General features: G+C 35.0%; 2 protein-coding genes across 11 annotated transcripts in view; one reads left to right on the top strand and one right to left on the bottom strand.

Annotated features, from left to right (window-relative positions):
- Ufsp2 (UFM1 specific peptidase 2) overlaps positions 1-7,804 on the bottom strand; it is a 23,314-nt gene extending 15,510 nt beyond the window's left edge. The window contains exons 1-6 of one of the 2 annotated variants that reach the window (XM_010619756.3): positions 7,707-7,804; positions 5,268-5,336; positions 4,130-4,313; positions 3,987-4,050; positions 963-1,120; positions 293-485 (exon numbers count right to left, since the gene is read on the bottom strand). In XM_010619756.3, coding sequence (XP_010618058.1) covers positions 293-485; positions 963-1,120; positions 3,987-4,050; positions 4,130-4,313; positions 5,268-5,331 — 663 coding nt within the window. In that variant the 5' untranslated portion in view covers positions 5,332-5,336; positions 7,707-7,804. Of the gene's footprint in view, positions 1-292; positions 486-962; positions 1,121-3,986; positions 4,051-4,129; positions 4,314-5,267; positions 5,337-7,702 lie in introns of both variants that reach the window. The other variant, XM_010619757.3, reaches the window with a different exon arrangement.
- Positions 7,805-7,945: 141 nt separating this feature from the next.
- Positions 7,946-20,022, top strand: part of CUNH4orf47 (chromosome unknown C4orf47 homolog) — a 21,725-nt gene continuing 9,648 nt past the window's right edge. Inside the window, exons 1-6 of one of the 9 annotated variants that reach the window (XM_010619762.2) lie at positions 8,030-8,162; positions 9,312-9,393; positions 10,750-10,915; positions 12,578-12,797; positions 17,344-17,481; positions 17,586-17,661. In XM_010619762.2, the coding sequence (XP_010618064.1) occupies positions 10,816-10,915; positions 12,578-12,797; positions 17,344-17,481; positions 17,586-17,661 (534 nt within the window). In that variant the 5' untranslated portion in view covers positions 8,030-8,162; positions 9,312-9,393; positions 10,750-10,815. The other 8 variants (XM_010619760.2, XM_010619764.2, XM_019206847.2 and 5 more) reach the window with 8 other exon arrangements.

The following is a 20,022-nucleotide window of genomic DNA, read 5'->3' as shown; positions in this document are numbered from 1 at the left end:
ACACACACACACATTTCATTATTGGAAAATAGAATATATGAATCAAATTGAGTAACTGAAATTAAAATGTTACATATATTATATGCCATACTAAACTAGCATATTTTTCCATTAACACTAAACACTAAACATTAATAACACTAAAAAGTTATATGAATACAGAAATAAAAGGAAAATACTCTACTTCTATATTTTTAAATCAAATCACAAAATAACTGTCATTAACTGAAAATGTATAATTAAATATAAACTTCATGATAGTTATGTTTTCCAATAAATGAGCTAGTTTTACCTTTCTATAGGCCTGCAGCTGATCATCCGAAATTCCTGATGGATATGAAATTGTTACAAGACTTTTCCTTCCTGGTAATAAAAAGTGCAATGGTTCAGGGACCACAATAGATGTTCCTTTCATATATCTCAAAATACACTTCTCCATATCAGTTAGTTGATTATGAATTGCATCCACTAGAAGTTTACAAACTCTGGGGGGTAAAAAACAAGTGCATTAACAAAAGTCATAAAGCCTACTAAACGAAAGTGTAGGGCTAATACACCCCAATACAGTAAAAAACTTTGTTAGACTAGGTTTTTTTTACAAGAAGCTTAAGTTATGCAAAATAAAACAAACTGTATATTTGCTCTTGGTGCATAAAGGGAAACCTTTTAGGTTTTATAGCATGCTAGCCTGCTCCCCCCCCACCAAGTACTGGGGATAAAACTCAGGACCTTGAGCTTTCCAGGAGGGTGCAGAGCCACTGAGCTACATCCCTGGCCCCCAAGCCTACTTCCAAGTAAACAATTACTTACTAGATGACTCTTAGGTTGATATTAAATAACTAGTAAATCATAGTAAAAGTAACAACCACCCTGGAAATGCTTATGTAATATTTTAAAATGGGCTCCGATTAGTTTGGGGAAGGGGCCTCATTTAAGTGCAATAGTATTATCAAAATACTTACTTTCCCCATGTTTCTTCTGGAGCAACAGATACAACTGCATCCACTGGCAAGGTCATAGTGACATAGTGGTGTCCCCCAGTTTCCCTTTCAATAATGGGGGTTATAGCTGCCAGAGAAGTTGACATTTCCAGCATAAGATCTATATTTACTATTTGAGGCTATAGAGATGAACAGCAATGGTCAACTTGTGGAATATTAAACACAGCATAAAGGAGAAGGAAAAATACGTTTAATAGGATAATATGTAAACTTATAGTAAATTGTTAGAAAGCACACATTTTATTTAAAAAAATTCCTTTCTGTTTCAAATTAATCTAGGGGGAAAAGGAGAGCCAGTAGGAAGTAAAGAGGAAATCACACTGGCCACATGTTGATGAATGTTCAAGGTAGGTATAGGATTGGGCTTATTATTTTATTCTTTCTACTCTGTATAGATTTAAAAAATTTACAAATCAAGTAAATACAATAACCACACATCAGAGGAACTTTAAAAATGTATACCCTATTATAACACATTGCATAAAATAAGAATCCATGCTTCTATGCAGATAAGTAAATTAACAGAGACAAGGAAAGCATAACGTTATCTAATACCCACAGAAGGAAATGACAGAAAAATCATCACATTCCAACTACCAGATTCATATTGGATTGTGGCAAAATTTATCAATGAATGTTAAAAGTGATGGGCACATATCTGATGAAATATATATATCTTTCAACAAGATACAAATTATTTACAGTGGAGAAATCTGGCAGATACCATCTTAAGTAAACAAAGCTAATGCCACCAATAACAGGAACAAAGTGATAGAACCTGCCTCTTTAATATTTTGTGCTGACAAGGATACAATATCTCTTCTATGATAGTCCTGAAAATATTGGAAGAATCTAATCATGAAGGGAGGGCAGGGACAAGGGAAAAAATGAGAACCAAGACCTGTCATGTAAAGGTACAAGATCCCAATGATGAATGTAACTGTACTGTATACCTAAAATGTACCAATAAACTCAATGAGAGAAAAAACAAAACAGAAAAAAACTTAACCTCTGAATGGTAAAAACAAAACAAAACAAAACAAAAAAACAAACCCAAACTGGGGAACATATTACAAAATAACTGGCGTGTAGTCGTCGAAATGTCAAGCTGCAACTGCTGATAATTTTCAAATCATTATGTTCATCCCACAATTTTATATATATTCCACATTTGTAAATTTCACAGCTTATGTGTACATCTCAGTGTTATATTAAATGGGACCAAAACTGATCTTACATCTTTCATACTTTCCATCTTTGCCCAAGCAAGAAACTGGTTATATAACATAAAAGGGTTAAACATACATGGGGTAAATATACAAGGTAAATATACATGCAGTAAATAGACAGGGGTAAATACACATTTTTAAATTTAAAAAATTTATTACATTAAAAGACACATTGTTGGGGCTGGGGATTTAGCTCAGTGGTTCTGCCGCCTGCCTCGCAAGCACAACGCCCTAAGTTTGATCCCCAGTACCAAAAAAAAAAGACACATTGCTATTAATTCCCCTCAAAAAATCTTCCCTCAGCTTTGAAACCACTCATCCTGTCATTCTTGCTACCTTGTAAAGCATTTCTGGAAGACCTCTTTACTGAAGGTCTGTAAGAGTCGTGATAAAAGATACAATGAGTGATGCAGCCCAGTGCCATACACTATTATGCCATACAAGATTTGTAAAAATATTATGGTGTGTCTGTATCCACAGGATCTGGCACTGTATAACTTCTGGCTCTTCCCTAAAGTCAAAATGACTACGAAAGGTAAACATTTTGAATCAGGATAGTGAGGCAGCCACAGCAGCATAACTACAGACACTCACGAAAGGTTTCTAGAACTGCTTCTGAAAGTGTCACGAATGGTGGGATGAATGTGTTTGGAGAAAGCGGGAGTATTCGGAGGAGGCTATGCGGCAATGTGCCTTTTATTGTAATAAGTGAGGGGGAGTATTTTGAGCAGGATATGCGGCAAGATGTCTCTTACAGTAATGCATTTTTAATAAATTTAAACATTTTAAAATTAAATTTTAAAATATATTATATATATATATTTTTTTTGGGGGGGTACTGGGGATCAAACTCAGGACCTTGTGCTTGCGAGGCAGAGTGGCACCACTGAGCTAAATCCCCAGTCTGCCACTGTATTTTTTTTTTTTAATCACACTTTATACCACTAGTTTCCAAATACTATCTATTACATCACCTAAATAGTCTTGTGTTTAGTCTCTCTTGTATACCCATTCTCTGCTTACCAGCCTGGAAAAATTCTAGTCATACTAACTTCCTATTATTCCTGTTGTTGGTGATGCAAGCTTTATAATAATATGTAAAGCTATATTATAGTACATTGTTAGCACAAATCTTTTTTTGAAGCACACTTTTAAAGAAGTGTGTCTACTTTTTATCTCTAGCCAAAATCTGATAGTTTATGGTACGGCAGATACACAGTAATATTAGTTCAAAAATCAGTGGAACCAAAAACAGTGTGAAAAAAAAGAAATCCTTTAATACTTGTTATCTTGTACAGCATAGTGTGCCAGATTCTTTTTATTTTTAAATATTAATTTATAAATGTACTCAAGTCTGTTTCATTTTTGTGGGAGCAAAGAAAGCATTAAAAAGCTTCCAAAACATGTATTATAATATGTTCCAAGATATGTAAGGTTTTAGTTGTTTAATATGCTTACATGGTATTATTTTACGTACTATGCTTAAATGAAAGTTTAGATATATAAAGCAGACATATAACCTTTTTAACTTCAATATTCTGACTTATAAAAATAAGAGGGCAAGATTAAGTTATCTCTAAGATCTTACTCAGTTCGAAATTCAAGGGTTGAAAATTTTATCAATGGAGGGGTGGGGATGTAGTCCAGTGGTAGAGTGGTTGGCTATCATGAACAAAATCTTTGGTTCAATTCCTAGTCCAGTATTGAACAACAAACAAAAAAATCAATAGCAAAGATAGGTGATTTACTTGCTTACCATGTCTGATAACTGTTTGTCCTTCTTTCTTATGAATTTTCGTTTTGTGTCTTCCTGATCAAATCTAAAATTTTAATAGAGAGACACTTATAAATAGGAAGTGATGTTTTGAAAAACACTTGAAAAATTTAAAACATACTTACTGAATAAAGCGTATTATGTTCTTGCAAGCAGAGCTATCATTCAGTTCTCCTGGAATGGTGTTTATGCCACTATTAGGCCATATATAAACTGAACTGCGGCATATTCTGAATACAAGTGCATTTGAAGAAAGTTTGGTTGTCAGGTCACTCAATACATGCGTTAGTACCTTCTTGATAAAATTTTCTAAAAAAATATAAATACAAGTTAAGAAAAACCTTAAACTTCAACAAAAATGCTGTTAAACATACATAAAAGTAGAGCATAGTAAAACTGTCAAATACCCATTCTTCATGTTCAATAATTGTAACAAAAACTTTTTGCCTATCTTTTTTTTTAAACGTGAGATAAAATTCATTCTTTTAAAGTATACAATTCATTGGCTTTTTAACACATTCAAAAGGTTTTATAATCATCATTATCTAATACCAGAACATTCTCTTCACTCCCAAACCCAAACATGTCCCCTGTAGGAGTAACTTTTCATTCCCCCTACACTTTTCATTCCTTATTTTTCTGATACTCTCTGTGGCCTTAACACATCACCCATTGTACAATTCATGGTGGTTTCATTTATTAAAGTATTTAGCTATCACTCTCCAGAGACAGTGTATTCTCTAGTTCCAACTCTGACCACATTCCTCAAAGATGCAGACTCAACCAAATATTTGGTGGAAATTTATGCTTGATGCTCCACTGGCATTTCAAATGAAACAAATCTCAAATGTAATGCATTACATTCCTCCTTTGATAGTCATCATCTCAGTTTGTGGCAGTGGTCCACATATGCTGCTGATTTTTCTTCCTGACTCCTTGTACTGTTCCCATATCACACAGTATTTAAAATGATGTGGTCCGGAAATGCACATTGTTAGTCTGTAATCTGCAATTCTGATGCATAATTTACTTTGTGTTCACGGGAATGTTTATATTACTATGACAATTTTCTGTAGGAGGGCTATAAAGCTTCCTAAAGAAGGGGACATCTTTTTATCATTTGCACACAGGTGCCTGTAATCTTACTAAATACATAATTTTAGTTTAACCTATCTCTAACTCATTTTCATGAGTTAGACAGAATTGAAGTATATTTCATCATTAATTTTACAATAAAAAGCGAAACTTTTCTCAAAGACCTACCATTAGCGGTTGCTAGCTGAAAAGCCAGATCAAGGCCTCCTCTTATTCTGAAAAGTATATCCATAGTTTCTGAAATCACATAGAACAAATAAAACAAAAATTCCTTTGTAAACCAAAAAAACTCACTCTCATGTAAATTAGAAGCTGAGTTTAGGGTAAGGCAAAAATTAAGCTTTACTCTTCAAGTTATTTCATGAGTTAATGGCTTGTTTTACGGGAAAAAAACAAATTGAATTCTAAATTAGTGTTTTTCAACTTTTGCTCCATATGGAAATCACCTGGGAAGCTTAAAATTCTACTACCTGGACTGCACCCCCAGAGACTGATTAATTGGTGGAAGGTAGGCCTAGCCAAAGGAATATTTAAAAGCTTCCTCTGATCTCAGTGATTCTAATGTGAGAAAAAAAGGTAGAGAACCACTGCTCTGAGATAATATTTGTAAGTCTGGATGGGGTTAACAATAACATGAAAATATCAATGGTAAAGAAACAGTTTAGGAACTTGACAAAAGCCCTGAACCTAATATGGTATATAACTAATGGTGGGAACATAACAGGTAGAACTCATCTTAGAAGGTGTCAATGAGAAAGCCTTATAGTTATATCTTTGGCCTGATTATTCTTCCCTTAGAAATTTAGTCACAGAAAATCACAAAATTAATTAGGATATAAAGGATCATACCAGTCAACAATAGATTAACTTAATCATTATAAAAATCATACAGCTATAAAATAATTTTAGACAAAAATTAAATGGAATTGGACAATACTTACAACCTATAGAGGAATAAAAGCACTTGAAAAATGGAACTGATCAGCAGTTCTTAACTTGGTCCATATGCTGAGTTTCAATAGTCTAAGATATATTGACAAATGACTTGTATCAGTGTATGCGCATGTGGAGGAGATGTCTTTTAAGGAAAAGTTGGAAAGATTTTATCAGGTTCTCAAAATAAAAATCTGAAAAATCATAGTACACAGTAAAAGACTATTTCAAAGTAAGTATTAATAACTACTGCGCTAAATAACTGGACATATTAACTTTGATCCTCAGAACATTATGAAGTAGGTACAATTGCAAGTTTTCTCATTCGCATTTCTTTTATTTATTCTACAACTTGTAGCCTGTTGAAAAGTCATACCCTCAATCACAATTCTACTTCTGGAAAATTTATTCGAAGGAAAAAAGTGAAAAAGTTCAGAATATATTAATGCTGTCCATTTGTGCTACTGTTGTTCATCACAGCAAAAACAAAACAAGGAAACCATTAATAGGTATCAATATGAAAATAAAGAATAATATCATACAAGATAGTATGTGCCTATTTGTATAAAAATACTTAAAGGAATTGAAGATAAAAGTTAAAAAAGCAAGCAAAATTTAACTCTTGTCATTCACAATATGATTTTGTACAGTTTAACCATTCAACTTCTGTTTCTCTTCGGTAAAACTGGAAACAGATACAACTGTAGTGCATTCTACACTCAGGGTCACAGTGAAGATTCCATAAAATATCATATGTGAAAGCATCAGAGTCTCTTCAGATTTCTGACTCGAGATTCTCTTTAAAGAAATAATATTTAAGCTGAGATCCGAAGGGAAAGTATTAATACTTCCAAAGGAAAGATGGGAAGGTTAAGCCATAGGTGGAAGATCTTGCCTATTCCAGGTAGGGTCAGGGCTGGTGAAGTCCTGCTTTAAAAGACTACTTAGGAGACTACCCCAGATGGTCATATCTGATGATGGCAAGGACAAAAGTGGTCTGAGTGGAGTGAAAATAGTCATTTAGAAGTAGAAGTTGAAAAGAGGGAGGTGTCAAGGGTGATTTCCGGGTGTTTGGCAGGCACAGCCAAGGTGTTGTAGACTGTGGTGCCATATGGAGAGGTGGGGATTCTTGGCGGGAGGGGAGATGTTGGGTGAGAGAGCTGGAAATCACTCAGATTTAAACTTGCTGGGTTTGAGATACATATGACTTATCCAAGTGGAGATAGAGCAGATTTGCCAATGTGGAACGCAAAAGAAAGGTCTAAACAGTAGATACAAAGCCAGGAGAAAGCACAGGATGTAAAGTATTCTCTGAAAAGCACCTACATCTAGGATAAGGATCGGAGAACCTGGCTGTGACAGGGAAACCAGAAAAGTGCGACGTCACGGACGCTAAAGAACATTCACAAGGCGGAAGGGCAGGGAGCGCGTGTCCCAACACGGCAGAGGAGGGGTGCACGCCTGTGGGGGTCAGTTTCCCTCAGGCCGCAGCCGGGAGTGAGGGTGAGGGGAGGACTGCCCAGACAGTCCACCAGGTTCAGGTTCAGGTTCGCACCTGCCGTCGTGCGCGCTGGTAGGACCAGCTCCTTTCAGTGGCTTGAAGCCATATTTCGTAAGGCTGCAAGGTCCGAGGGGTAAACACGGGGAGGGCTGCAAGCAAAAGGACTCACCTACCTGGTTCTAGACGTGACCATGACACCGAAATCCACCACAGGGCCCAGGCAGCCGGCCCGGAAGTGGCGTCATCGCTACTACAACTCCCAGCATGCCTGGCAGCAGGACATCAGGAACGTACCATATTGAATCTCGTCAGCAGCTAAAAAGGCGGGAAACAAGACTTGTTTTCAATACATTTTATTGGCTGAGTTTTTTGTATTTCACTCATAAATCCTCCTGTGTGATTCTATACGGATTCGCACTCTCCTCGTGTCTTCCCTGTGGCGTACTTGGAATGGATTCTCCCGTATCCTGAGCTACCACAATAAAGCCAGGTGTGCAAAGAACTCGCGACAGTTCGCAGCTTGGGAGGGGCTCGCGCGTTGAGACCCCTCGGAGCTGAAGTTGCTCCTACCTCAGAGATAACGTGGACTGGACTGGAGCTGGGAGATCTTGTTTTGGTTGTCGGATCAGGTACCCTTTGGAGAGGTGACTTGGTCCTCACAGACACCAGCGGTCACCTTTTAGATACTTGCCTACTTCAAGTCTGTCTTTTCCTAATGGGAAATAATTTACACATCGCCTCAGCCAGAATTTTCTACCCCTTCTTCACTCCTCACTAATTTTACCCTTACCCTTCGAAGGGAACATGCCATATTCTACTTGTATTATACTTATTGCCTCGTTTATTAGAATGCAAACAACCTGGGGCAGTTTCTAAGCCAGTTTTCCTTTTACCAGCGAACCTTGACCGGATGAGGTTTGCAGTTAAGTGAGTGAGCGATTTTGTAAATGTTACTCAAGAGTTAAGTGCTGGAGAAGGTCAAGGCATTACCTTTCTTCCCGTTTTCCTTGGCTTGTTTAGTTTCTAGAGAGACGCTGTGTAGAAACTGGGAATACAGTGGCAAAGAATAATCAAACTAGTCCGGAGTGCCAACGCATTCCCATAATCCTCACTAATTGGGAAACTGAGCAGGGGCGTCACTTGAGCCAAGGAGTTCGGGCTCAGCCTGGGCAACATAATGGAGACCCCCATATTAAAAAAGTGATGAAGAAGAACTCTAACCACGTTTCCTGCGTTTGTTGAGGCAATACACGTATTTCTACACCACAAATAATCCCGTTGGATAATCATGATGAAGTCCTAGAAGGATACATACTTAACTGCTATGCTGGTATTAAAGAAATGATGAACTAGTTGAGTAATGCGAAACATCAGTGTTAATTGGGGTGAGGAAGGGGTTGGCATCTTGCATTTCTTACCTAAAGTGGTACAGTAGTACTGTGGGTGAAAGAGCCCCGACCTGCCAAGTGGAAGAAGACGAATGCAGCCGAGGGTCCAGGGAAAGAGCTTCCCATATTGATGGTAGAGGCTGGCTGATTGTAGGCCTTTTGGGTCCCTTAAAGGACTTGAGTCCTGTGTAGCAGTCCAGGAAACCTTTATAGTTGGGCAGTGAGATGGAGCTTTAAATAAACTAAACTCAAGAGTACTCTCCAAGTGAATGCTGTTTAGTATTCAAGTGTACCGGATCAGAAGAAAGAGGAGACAGGAAAGGGTGTTGTGTTTTCTTATGCTTTAGTTTAAACTGAATCCTCACTTGCTTTCTTGATGTTACACATTAGCAACGATTCACACACAGATGAGCCACAGTCCAAATAGGCAAGCATGCTGAGGGTCATTGAGTCAACTTGGTCTTAATTCAAGGTAAAAGATCCTTACCTTGCATTATAAACAGCGAAGCATACATTAGTGTTTGTTTTGTTCACAAGTGTGTGCCCAGTCTGTGTCTCATAGTTGGTGTTGAAAAACATAAGAATGAGATAGGAGCAGATGTTTTTAGCTCTTTGGTCCTTCTTTTGAGATCATTTTTAATTAAAAATTAATTTCTAAGTTAATACTTAGCATGTTCAATGTGATGTTTCACTTTTTTTTTCAGCTTTAATTGAGTTTATTGGTACATTTTAGGGATACAGTACAGTTACATTCATTGTTGGGATCTTGTACCTCTACATGACAGGTCTTGATTCTCATTTTTTCCCCTTACCTCTGCCCTCCCTTCACCCCCTCCTCCCCTCCCCATCTACAAACACTTTATTTTCATCTTTTCATTCTCTCACATTTTTTCTTTTCCCTTTTTACTCTTCCCCTACCCATCCCACCTCCCCTACACCTTTAGCTCCTTTCTTCCCATTTCTAAATGTCAGTAATCTTATTAGAATCTTATGCATTGTTGCAGATTATTCACACCAGGGAAACTATTCGGTATTTACACATGTGTGACTTATTTATTTCACTTAGGAGTATATCTTCAATATGTATCCATTTTCCTATGAATGAATCTATTTCCTCGTTCTTTATAGGATTACTCAGCCATAAAGAATGAGAAAATAGATTCATTCATATTTCACTTCTTTTTGAAAAGAAACTTGCAGTTTCAGTCTTTTAACAAAACCTCAGAAATCATTGTGAACTTTTTGTTTTATTCATAGTTTCATCTTGCCTATATAATTGATCTATCTTCCAATTTATTTTATGAACTAATTTTGTCAGTGGTACATATTTTATATTTAAGCTTGAAAAATCTCAGCTACTGCAGGGCAATATCTATGTGTTCTACATTCTGAGAAGCTAAGTTACAATTTTCAGTATGAGGGACAATCCAATATGCTGAAGTCATTTTATTTAAAGTATAAAATGTCTATCTTATATAATTATGATTTTAAAATCTACCTTGAATTCCTCCAAAGAAGGATACCATTTGCACAATATTTATATGGTAGTAATTTTATCATTTCCATCAGATAAATAAATGGCAGATGATATCACATAAATTCCTTTGTAACTTGTAGGCCCTTCATTCACAGAGAGTTGAAGGGAGACTTCATGATGCTGATTTTGAATCCTAGTGGCCTCCTGTGGCTCCACAGAGAGGATTCTTTCATCACATAGTTTAGGAACTGTTGTTTTATAGAAAGCATTAAAACTCATAAACTGAAAATTGGGTTGAAATTTAATAAGCTCATTTTGGTAAACTTTTTTCCTGTGTTTTTCAAAGTAAAGTAGGAGTTTGGTATAAGAAAGACAGCCCTGAGGAACCTTTTGAAGTTACCACCATAAGAAGCAACCATGCCTGCAGAAGTAGGGAAGACAGATATGGAGAAGATTGGCCTCTTCAGTGAGATGGGATATACTACTATTGGTGATAAATATGTATCACCATTTAATCGTAAGTATATTTAGTATTTTCATAGTGGAAATTTTACAAATGAAATTTCATTTTAAGGCAAAATGATATCTTACATAGTCTATATTTTAAAGCATTGGGTTCTAAAGTTGACTGACTTATGACATTGTAATAGAATTAAGAGAGAACTTAATTTTATGAGTTGGAAGCTCATTTTGGATTTTTTTTTTCAGTACCAGGGATTGAACTCAAGACCTTGAGCTTGTGAGGCAGGCACAGTACACTGAGCTAAATCCCCAGCCCAGAAGTTCATTTTATTGGTTTGTCTACCCTTATATAGGGTCCTTGTAGGTAATTTTATTTCTTTCCAAAGGTGCATGACAAGTTTCTTCCAAAATATTTTGCTTTTAGCTTTTTTTATTTTCTTTTGTTTTTAGGGTAGCACACTTCCCTGTCATTTCTATTTGCATCCAAGAAGGCTATTATTGCTTTTCTGGTAATGAAATGCCAAATAGTTTTTAGAAAAGTTACAATAAAAAGACCAAAAGTATTATCTGTTTCTTTTTTTCTTTTTCTTGGTACCTTGCTCTTGCAAGGCAGGCAGCGAAACCACTAAGCTAAATTCCCGATCTTAATAGGCATTATTTTTCTTGGTACTGGGCATCAAACTTGGGACCTTGTGCTTGTGAGGCAGGTGGCGGAAACACTGAGCTAAATCCCTGGCCGTATCAACAGTAAATGTAGTCTTTAAAATGTCTCCACTAAGCATGCAGTAATATGGAAAGTTTTCCAAAATAAATTGTTAAATAAAAAAGATGTGGAATTGTGTATATATATTAAACATTAAAAATGAAAAAGGATATATATTTACACAAACGTAGCTAAAAATTCTGTCAGATAAAATTAACATCATCGACTGTGGAAGAGGAGAGCTTGGTGGCCATGTGATGGAAGAAGACATTGTAAAAAATATTTATACTATTGAATATAAAACTATTTGCATGTAATACCTTTCTAAAATTTAAGCTAAAAATTAGTGATATAGATACACATTTCAGTATCCACTTGAATTAAGGTTTTATACACTTTGAAAATTATTTACATTTTTATAAGGGCTTCCTAAATGAAGCCCTCCTTGGTGCAAATTATAAAAGTTCTAAATATAACAGTATTTAATAATTTACCTGAATACTAGTATATCATTGTATAAATACCAGAATTTTACAGTCTATTCTGTTGACAAACATTTGGGTTGTTATTTTTGGTTAAGAATGAAAGTGCTATAAACATTCTTGTTCACATGTTTTAGTGGATACAGGTACTCATATATCTTGAGTATATGCTCGGAGGAGAATTGCTTCAGTTTGTATATGCAACACCCTTCTCTCCAATGTATACACACTTTTACTGACATTGTGTAGTGTTTCCTGAGAGTAAATGGAAAAATGTTCAGTTAGATAAACTTTTAAGTTCTCTTCCATGTCTAAAATTCAGAATGTGTAACAAGGATCCTAATGCATATACTCAGATGATTTCATGAAATTCTCTTATTGTCAAAATAGCCTTTAACACAGAACTTTCAGTAAACATTTTGGAGCTCAAATTCATAATTGGCTCAAAACACATTTGGAAACTTTTTTGTTATTTTTAATATCTTTTAATGACTAGTGAGCTCAATTATAATATTCATAATTTATTTTTAAGGACCCTTTAATGAAGCTGCAAGCAAAAATAGACAGATGTTACCTGGGGGATCCAAAGTGATGTCAAATCTCCAGGCAGGCTATTTTGATTCCCAGTTTGCAAGGATTTTTGAAGGAGAAGGCTATGTAAACATGAATCAAGTGAGGAGGCAGTATATGATGGAAGAAGCCAAAAAAAATCTAAGCAAAGCCTTCCTCCCTAGCAGTGGAGAGAAAAAGCTGTAAGTGTTTGGGAAAATGTCATAAATACATCTGTTAAATCTTTCTCTATCTAGCTTAAAGTAAATATTTGTTTTCTGTAGGAATTGCATAAGACTAATTTTTAAGTATGCTTCTTTGTGCAATTTACCTGAGATGGAGATAGTTACATTGGATGATTTAGACTGACAAGTAATTTTTATTATCGTCATTGTTCTCTATTAGTTTATAATAATTAAAATTATAAATAAAACATGAAATTAGGAGAAATGCCATTTTGATAAAGAATTTGTCAGATGTATTATTTTAAAATCACTGTGAAGATACATTCACAGGGTTTAATAGTGTTTTAATTGTGACAGTTGTCAATATCTTTGTGAAAAAAGATAATTTTTCATACCATTAAGTCATTAGTTTAATACCATGTAGTTGATGATATATTATGCTATATAGCTAAGATTTATTTTGTTTTTTGTTTGTTTGTTTGTTTTTGAGACAGGGTCTCACTATGTAGATGAGACTGACCTGGGATTCACTATGGAGCCCAGGCTGGTCTCGAACTCACAGCGATCCTCCTGCCTCAGCCTCCCAAGTGCTGGGATTACAGGTGTGAGCTACCATGCCTGGCTAGCTAAGATTTAAAGGATGATTTTCAGCGATAGTCCAGAATTTTGACACTCTCAGTGTAGAAATTATGATAGATGAGAACTGATTAAAGTTTAATTCTGTGATTATTTTCTGTCTTCTTGAGATTAGTGAAACTATCAAGCTACATTTCTGTAACTCAGATGTCCTAACAGGAAATTTTGTCTTCTAAGAAAACATAATTTAAGAATTTCTTCTTTTGTGTTATTAAGGTTTCACTTTCTCTAACTTTTACAGTTTTGATAGATTGGAATCATTTACTTTAGATGGGGGGTGGGTAACCGCTGAGTGAATTGAGGACAGTGCGCTTTTGAAGCAGGCAGCGGCACCACTGAGCTAAATCCCGGGCCCCTGAAATCGTTTACTTTTAGTCTCGTTACTATTGGGACTTCCTCATTTTCTCCTTAGATATGAATTTAGGAATTTTTTTCTTTTTGTTACTGCTTTATTTTTCATGTAGTACATGTATTTTGCCCTTTATATAACTTTTTTCCCTGCTTTTCAGTCTTTCTCCCACCTGTTATTAATTTTGACTCACGTGGTAATAATTGGGAATTTGTACCTAGTACATTAGTTTATGCTTGTATTTCCGGCCAAGAAATAACAGTTGTACAATTACACTGGCTTTCTTTTCTTTTAAAAGCTCATAGATAGGGCCGGGATTTAGCTTAGTGGTTCCGCCACCTACCTCGCAAGTGCAAGGACTCACGTTCCATCCCCAGTGCCAAAGAACAAAAACAAAAAAACTCATAGGTATATGAAAAATGTTTGTAATTTAGTGGGATACAAAAGGTGTTTTCAAAAAGAGAGACTGGTGGTGTAAATAAGAAACCCTCATTTAGGCAATTATTCAACATGAAATCATGGAGCTATAGGCATTTTCTCGTCATTATTTTATTAGTATCGCTTACTAAACTTTGTTTTTTAAATATTTATTTTATTTTTAGTAGCATGTATTAATTTTGTATCTTCACTGCACGTAGTGTGATATTTCAACACGTGTATATTCTGCATGAATAAAATCTAGTCTCTACCCCTTAACCACAGGCATTTAATGAATTCTAAATGTAATAACTTTTTTTTTTTTTTTGGTACTAGGGATTGAACTTGGATCCTTGCGCTTGCAAGGCAGGCCACTGAACCGCTGAGCTAAATCCCGGGCCCCTAAATGCCATGACTTTTAATGTTTCCATTAATTCACATTGTAGTTAAATTATGCTTGTGCATAATTGTCCTTTTCTCTACAATATTATTGCTTTTTCTTACTGTATTTTAGAATTGTATGACACATGTTCATACGTAAGGATTAATGAAAATAAGTAGCCTCACCTGATGGAATTTTTACTTGTAGGCTAGAGGTAATAAGTAATCAGTCTTGGTATCTTTCTTTTTTTTTTATTGAGTTCATTGGTACATTTTAGGGATACAGTACAGTTACGTTCATCATTGGGATCTGGTACCTTTATACACAGGTCTTGGTTCTCATTTTTTCCCCATTCCCCTGTTCTCCCTTCATCCCTTCCTCCCTTCCCTATTTACAAACACTTTATTTCCATTTTTTCATTTTCTCATGTTTTTTTTTTTTTCCTTTCTTGGTATCTTTCTAAATTTTGAAAATTCTAACTTAAATTTGTGGTGTCATCTTATCATAATAATGTTTCATTTTCTGTAGTCCATTTTCTCATGAAAAGCCTTATTTCAGTTATAACTGGGAATTAGAGACTATGATTTATTGATATTACTTATCTTTTTTTATTTGAAGTGTATTTCATTTTTCATTTAATTTTATAAGTTTTATACATTTATCATGTACAATATGTATCTATTTTGGAATTTATAAATGAAGCTAAATTACATATGAATTATTTAAAATATTTAACCTTTTTAGTAAGAACATTCAAAATCTTTCTTCAAAATTTTAAAGTATACAGTACATTGTTGTTTATTGTAAGCACACTGTTTTAAAAGAGACTTCCTGAGCCTTTTCTGGCTTTCTAACTGAAATTTTTTATTATTTTTTAAAATTATATTTATCAATTTTTTCCTCATTGAGTTTATTGGTACATTTTAGGTATACAGTACAGTTACATTCATTATTGAGATCGTGCACCTTTACATGAGAGGTCTTGGTTCTCATTTTTTCCCCTTGTCCCTGCCCTCCCTTCACCCCCTCCTTCCCTCTTTCTTTACAAACATTTCATTTCCATTTTTTCATTTTGTCTTATTTTTTTCTTTTCCCTTATTAGCTTTCCCTTACCCTTTCCACTTTCCCTACACCTTTAGCCCCTTCCTATTTCACATTGTCAATTATATCACTAGGATCTTACGCACTATTATAGTTTATTCACACCAGAGAAACTATTTGGTATTTATACATGTGTGACTTATTTATTTCACTTAGGAGTATATCCTCAATATGTATCCATTTTTCTATGAATGAATCTTAATTTCTCATTCTTTATGGCTGAGTAATATTCCATTTTATAGAAAAATGGGCATCTGAAATGAACAGACATTTCTTAGACAAAGAAGTAAAAACAAGTAAATATGTGAAAAAATGTTCCACATCACTGGTCATTCGAGAGATGCAGATGAAAACAACACTGAGATTCCACCTCACCCCACAAAGAATGGCTGCTATCAAGAAATCAACCAATAACAAATGTTGGTGGGGTTGTGGGGAGAAAGGAACCCTTCTCCATGGTTGGTGGGAGTGCAGACTGGTGCAACCACTATGGAAATCAATATGGAGATACGTCAAAGAGCTGGGACTAGAGGTTCCATTTGACCCAGCCTTCCCTCTGCTGGGTATCTTTCCAAAAGAATTAAAAGAATCATATCACAGAGATATATGCGCACCTATGTTTATAGCGGCGCAGTTTGTAATAGCTAAAACTTGGAAACAGCCCATTTGCCCATCAGTTGGAAACTGGATAAAGAAGATGTGGTTTTTCATTACTTATCTTTTATTGTGAAAGTAAAACAGTTATAATGTAGTATTGGGTAAAAAAAATAGTTTGATTGCATAGGTACTGTGCCCAGAAAAACATATATTAAAAATGAAGAAAATATTTGATTAATATTTTTTACTAAAATAATAAATGTAAACCAAAAAGAAGAAACTAGCACCAAAATTCTATGAGATTTATTTTGCTATCAACAGTGGAAAGAATGATTTTATGTATATGTTTTGCAAGTATAATTTTTAATAGTTGGATAGTAAAAAGAAATTAATCATTTATTAGCTAATTTGCCTTAAAGTGCAGAGAAATTCATTTAAAGACACAGAAAATTCTCCTCGTTATAATTAACAGAATCAATGGGAACAATTCTAACTTTCTAAATAACATGAAATTTTATGTAGAACATTTGAGGTAAAGAAAAAAAAATCTCACAATTTGTGGCTTTGAAAAGTAAGAAAATAAAAACTAACAAAAATGAATATTTTTTCTTATGAGAGTCAAGCAAGACAATTCCACTATGTATTTTTTTCTCCTTTTTAAAAAAGTTTATGGTATATTTTAGGTATACGATATAATGACATTCATCATTGGAAATTTTTACCTTTATATAATCCATCTTGGTTCTTATTTTTCCCCATTCTCCTTCCCTCCCTTCAACCCCTCTATCACTCCCTATTACAAATACTTTGTTTCCACTTTTTCATATTAAGTCCATTCCCTTCTGTCCTTTCCCCAACCCATCCCACTTCCCCTCCCCCTTCGGACCATTTCTTCCTATTTCACATTATCAATTTCACATTCTGATGCTTATTTACACTTTTTGTTTTTCACACTAGAGGAACTATTTGGTATTTACACATGTGTTTTTTTCTCCTTTTTTAATCTTTAAATTTTTTTATCGAAATATATGACATGAAATTTGATATTTTAACTTCTTACTTTAAAAAATACTGCATTTAAGGTGTGGATTTGGAAGCTACTATGGAACAATAGGTGGCCCAGTGCCATTCTTCAGTGCAGAGTTAAAACCCAGGGACAAATATGAGGCACCTGGAAAGAATTTATACACAAACCCAGGGAAGAAAGGAACAGGATATGGGTAAGATATTTTCAATACCTTTGTGTCATCTGTTTTGAATTTTAAACAGTAAAATAAAATTTAAATTTCTGAACCCTGAACTCACCATTACTTTTCTTCCTTAGCTATGCAAATGTTACCATAGGCAAACAATTTTCACATTCTGCTGATTTCTATGATGAAGCAAATTTGAATTATAAGGTAAAATAATTAATTGGACTTTTCAAACTTTCTTTTATTTGATTGACTTTGAGAATTCACTTGTGACCTAATTATGTTTTGTTTTGTTTTCTTTTCTTTATATCAGACTTCTGTTTATAAATAGCGATAGTTTGATTTTTTCATGTTAGGTTGCCACATCTTCTTGTAGATCCTCTGACCTCTTTCCAGAATTTGGAATATTTTATCTCCTACTGTATTTTACCAAATTTATCTTACATCTAACTATCTGAGAGACTTCTAGTAATTTAGACTGATCAACTCTGCTCTGTAATGTGAATACTCGTAACCTCAGCCTCAGCCATATTCCCAGCTCATGTTAATATCTTCTGGTTAAGAAAGTAATGATAATTCTCTAGGGCTGTTCATAGAGCCCTTGTGGTGTAGATGGAATGGAGAAGTGGTGGGGTGAAGGGGAAAGAGGTGTGCAGAGAATGCGTGTATACCTGTGGGGGAGAGTGAAATGAAAACCACTCATTTGAAGAGGCAGAAGTAAAAACAAAAATGTACTGACCTCTACCTCTTTTGTTCACTTTATACATTTGACCTAAAATGCTACCGTATTTATATGAAGTAACATTTATAGGTGAATAAAATAAAGGAAATACTTTAAAACTTAATTTTATCAGTACATTTTAGATATACATAATGATGGCATTCACCATAGGGGATTTGTACCTGTCTATGATATATATTGATTCTTCTTTTTTCCCATTCCCCTTGCCTCCCTTCTTCTCGTCCTAATTTACCAAAGCTTTGTTTCCATTTTTTCCTTCTATTCTCTTTTCTTCTTTTCCCTTCCTTCCTTTCTCCCTTCTGCCTCCTTCATTCATTTGTGCATTTGAATATTTTTTTCCTGTTTCACAGTATCTGTTATATATTTTGGTCCTTATTTACCCTTTCAGTTTTCACATCAGAGAAACAGTGTGATATTTAAACATGTGTGCCTGATTTGTTTCACATAAGAATATGGTCTCAAGGTGTATCATTTACTTAGAAATGTATGTAGTTTGTTCTTCTTTATGAAAAAGTACTACTCCATTGCATGAAAGAACCACATCTTTATCCATTTATTGGTTGATGAGCATTTGGGCTGTTTCAAAGATTTAGCTATTAGAAACTGTGCTGCAATAAACATGGGTGTGTATTTGTCACTGTGATATGATACTTTTGTTTTTTGGTACCGGGGATTGAACTTGGGTCCTTGGCACTTGCAAGGCAGGCCACCGAACCACTGTGCTAAGTCCCCGGCCCCTTATATGATACTTTTAATTCATTCAGGAAGATACCAAGAATAGCTGGATCAAATGAAACCTCTAGATTTAGTGTTTTGAGGAATCCCCACACTGATTTCAACAGTCGTTGCACTGGTCTACACGCCCACCAACAGTGTAGAAGCGTTCCTTTTTTCCCCAGAGCCCTTCCAACATTTGTTATTGGTTGATTTCTTGATGATAACCGTTCTTTCCAGGGTGAGATGGAATCTGAATGTTGTTTCTGTTTGCATCTCTCGAATGATCAGTGATGTGGAACATTTTTTCATATATTTATTTGCTCTTTCTACTTCATCTGAGAAATGTCTATTCCTTTCAGATGCCCATTTTTGTATTGGGTTTTTAGTTTGGGGAGACTGATCTTTTTGAGTTCTTTATATATTCTAGATAGTAGTCCTTTGTCTGAGGAAGAGCTGGCAAATATATTTTCTCACACTGTGGGTTATTTCTTCATTCTGTTGGTTTCTTTTGCTATGCAAAAGCTTTTTAATAAGACAAGATCCAAGTTTTTCATTCTTTGAGAAATTTCCTGTGATTGAGGTTTTGTTCCTAAGGGCTATACCTATGTCTTCAAGAGTTTTACCTATTCTGTCTTACAATAAATTTAGTGTTTCTATTTTATTGTTTAGATCTTTTGATTTTAGTTTAATGCATAGTGAGAGATATGGGTCTAGTTTTAGTCTTTGGAATGTAAAAAGCCAGTTTTTTCAGCACAATTTATGAAAGATGCTATTTTTCTTCCAGAGGTGTTTGGCTCCTTTGTCAAAGACAAGATGGCTGAGGGTGTTTGGAATTGTTTCTGCGTCTTCTATTCTGTCTCTTTGATCCTTTGGTCTGTTTTGTTTTTTAACACTACCATGCTGTTTTTATTACAATAGCTTTGCAGTATAATCTCAAATCAGGGTTTGTGATGATGCCTGCCTTACTTTTTTTTTTCCCCTCATTGAGTTTACTGGTACATTTTAGGTATGCAGTACAGTTACATCCATCATTGGGATCTTGTACCTTTACATGACAGGTCTTGGTTCTCATTTTTCCCCTTGTCCCTGCCCTCCCTTCACCCCCTCTC

This window comes from Fukomys damarensis, unplaced genomic scaffold, assembly GCF_012274545.1.
Source record: "Fukomys damarensis isolate Sample0158 unplaced genomic scaffold, DMR_v1.0_HiC HiC_scaffold_18, whole genome shotgun sequence".
Lineage (NCBI taxonomy): Eukaryota > Metazoa > Chordata > Mammalia > Rodentia > Bathyergidae > Fukomys > Fukomys damarensis.
This window is presented reverse-complemented; position numbering and strand designations above follow the sequence as displayed.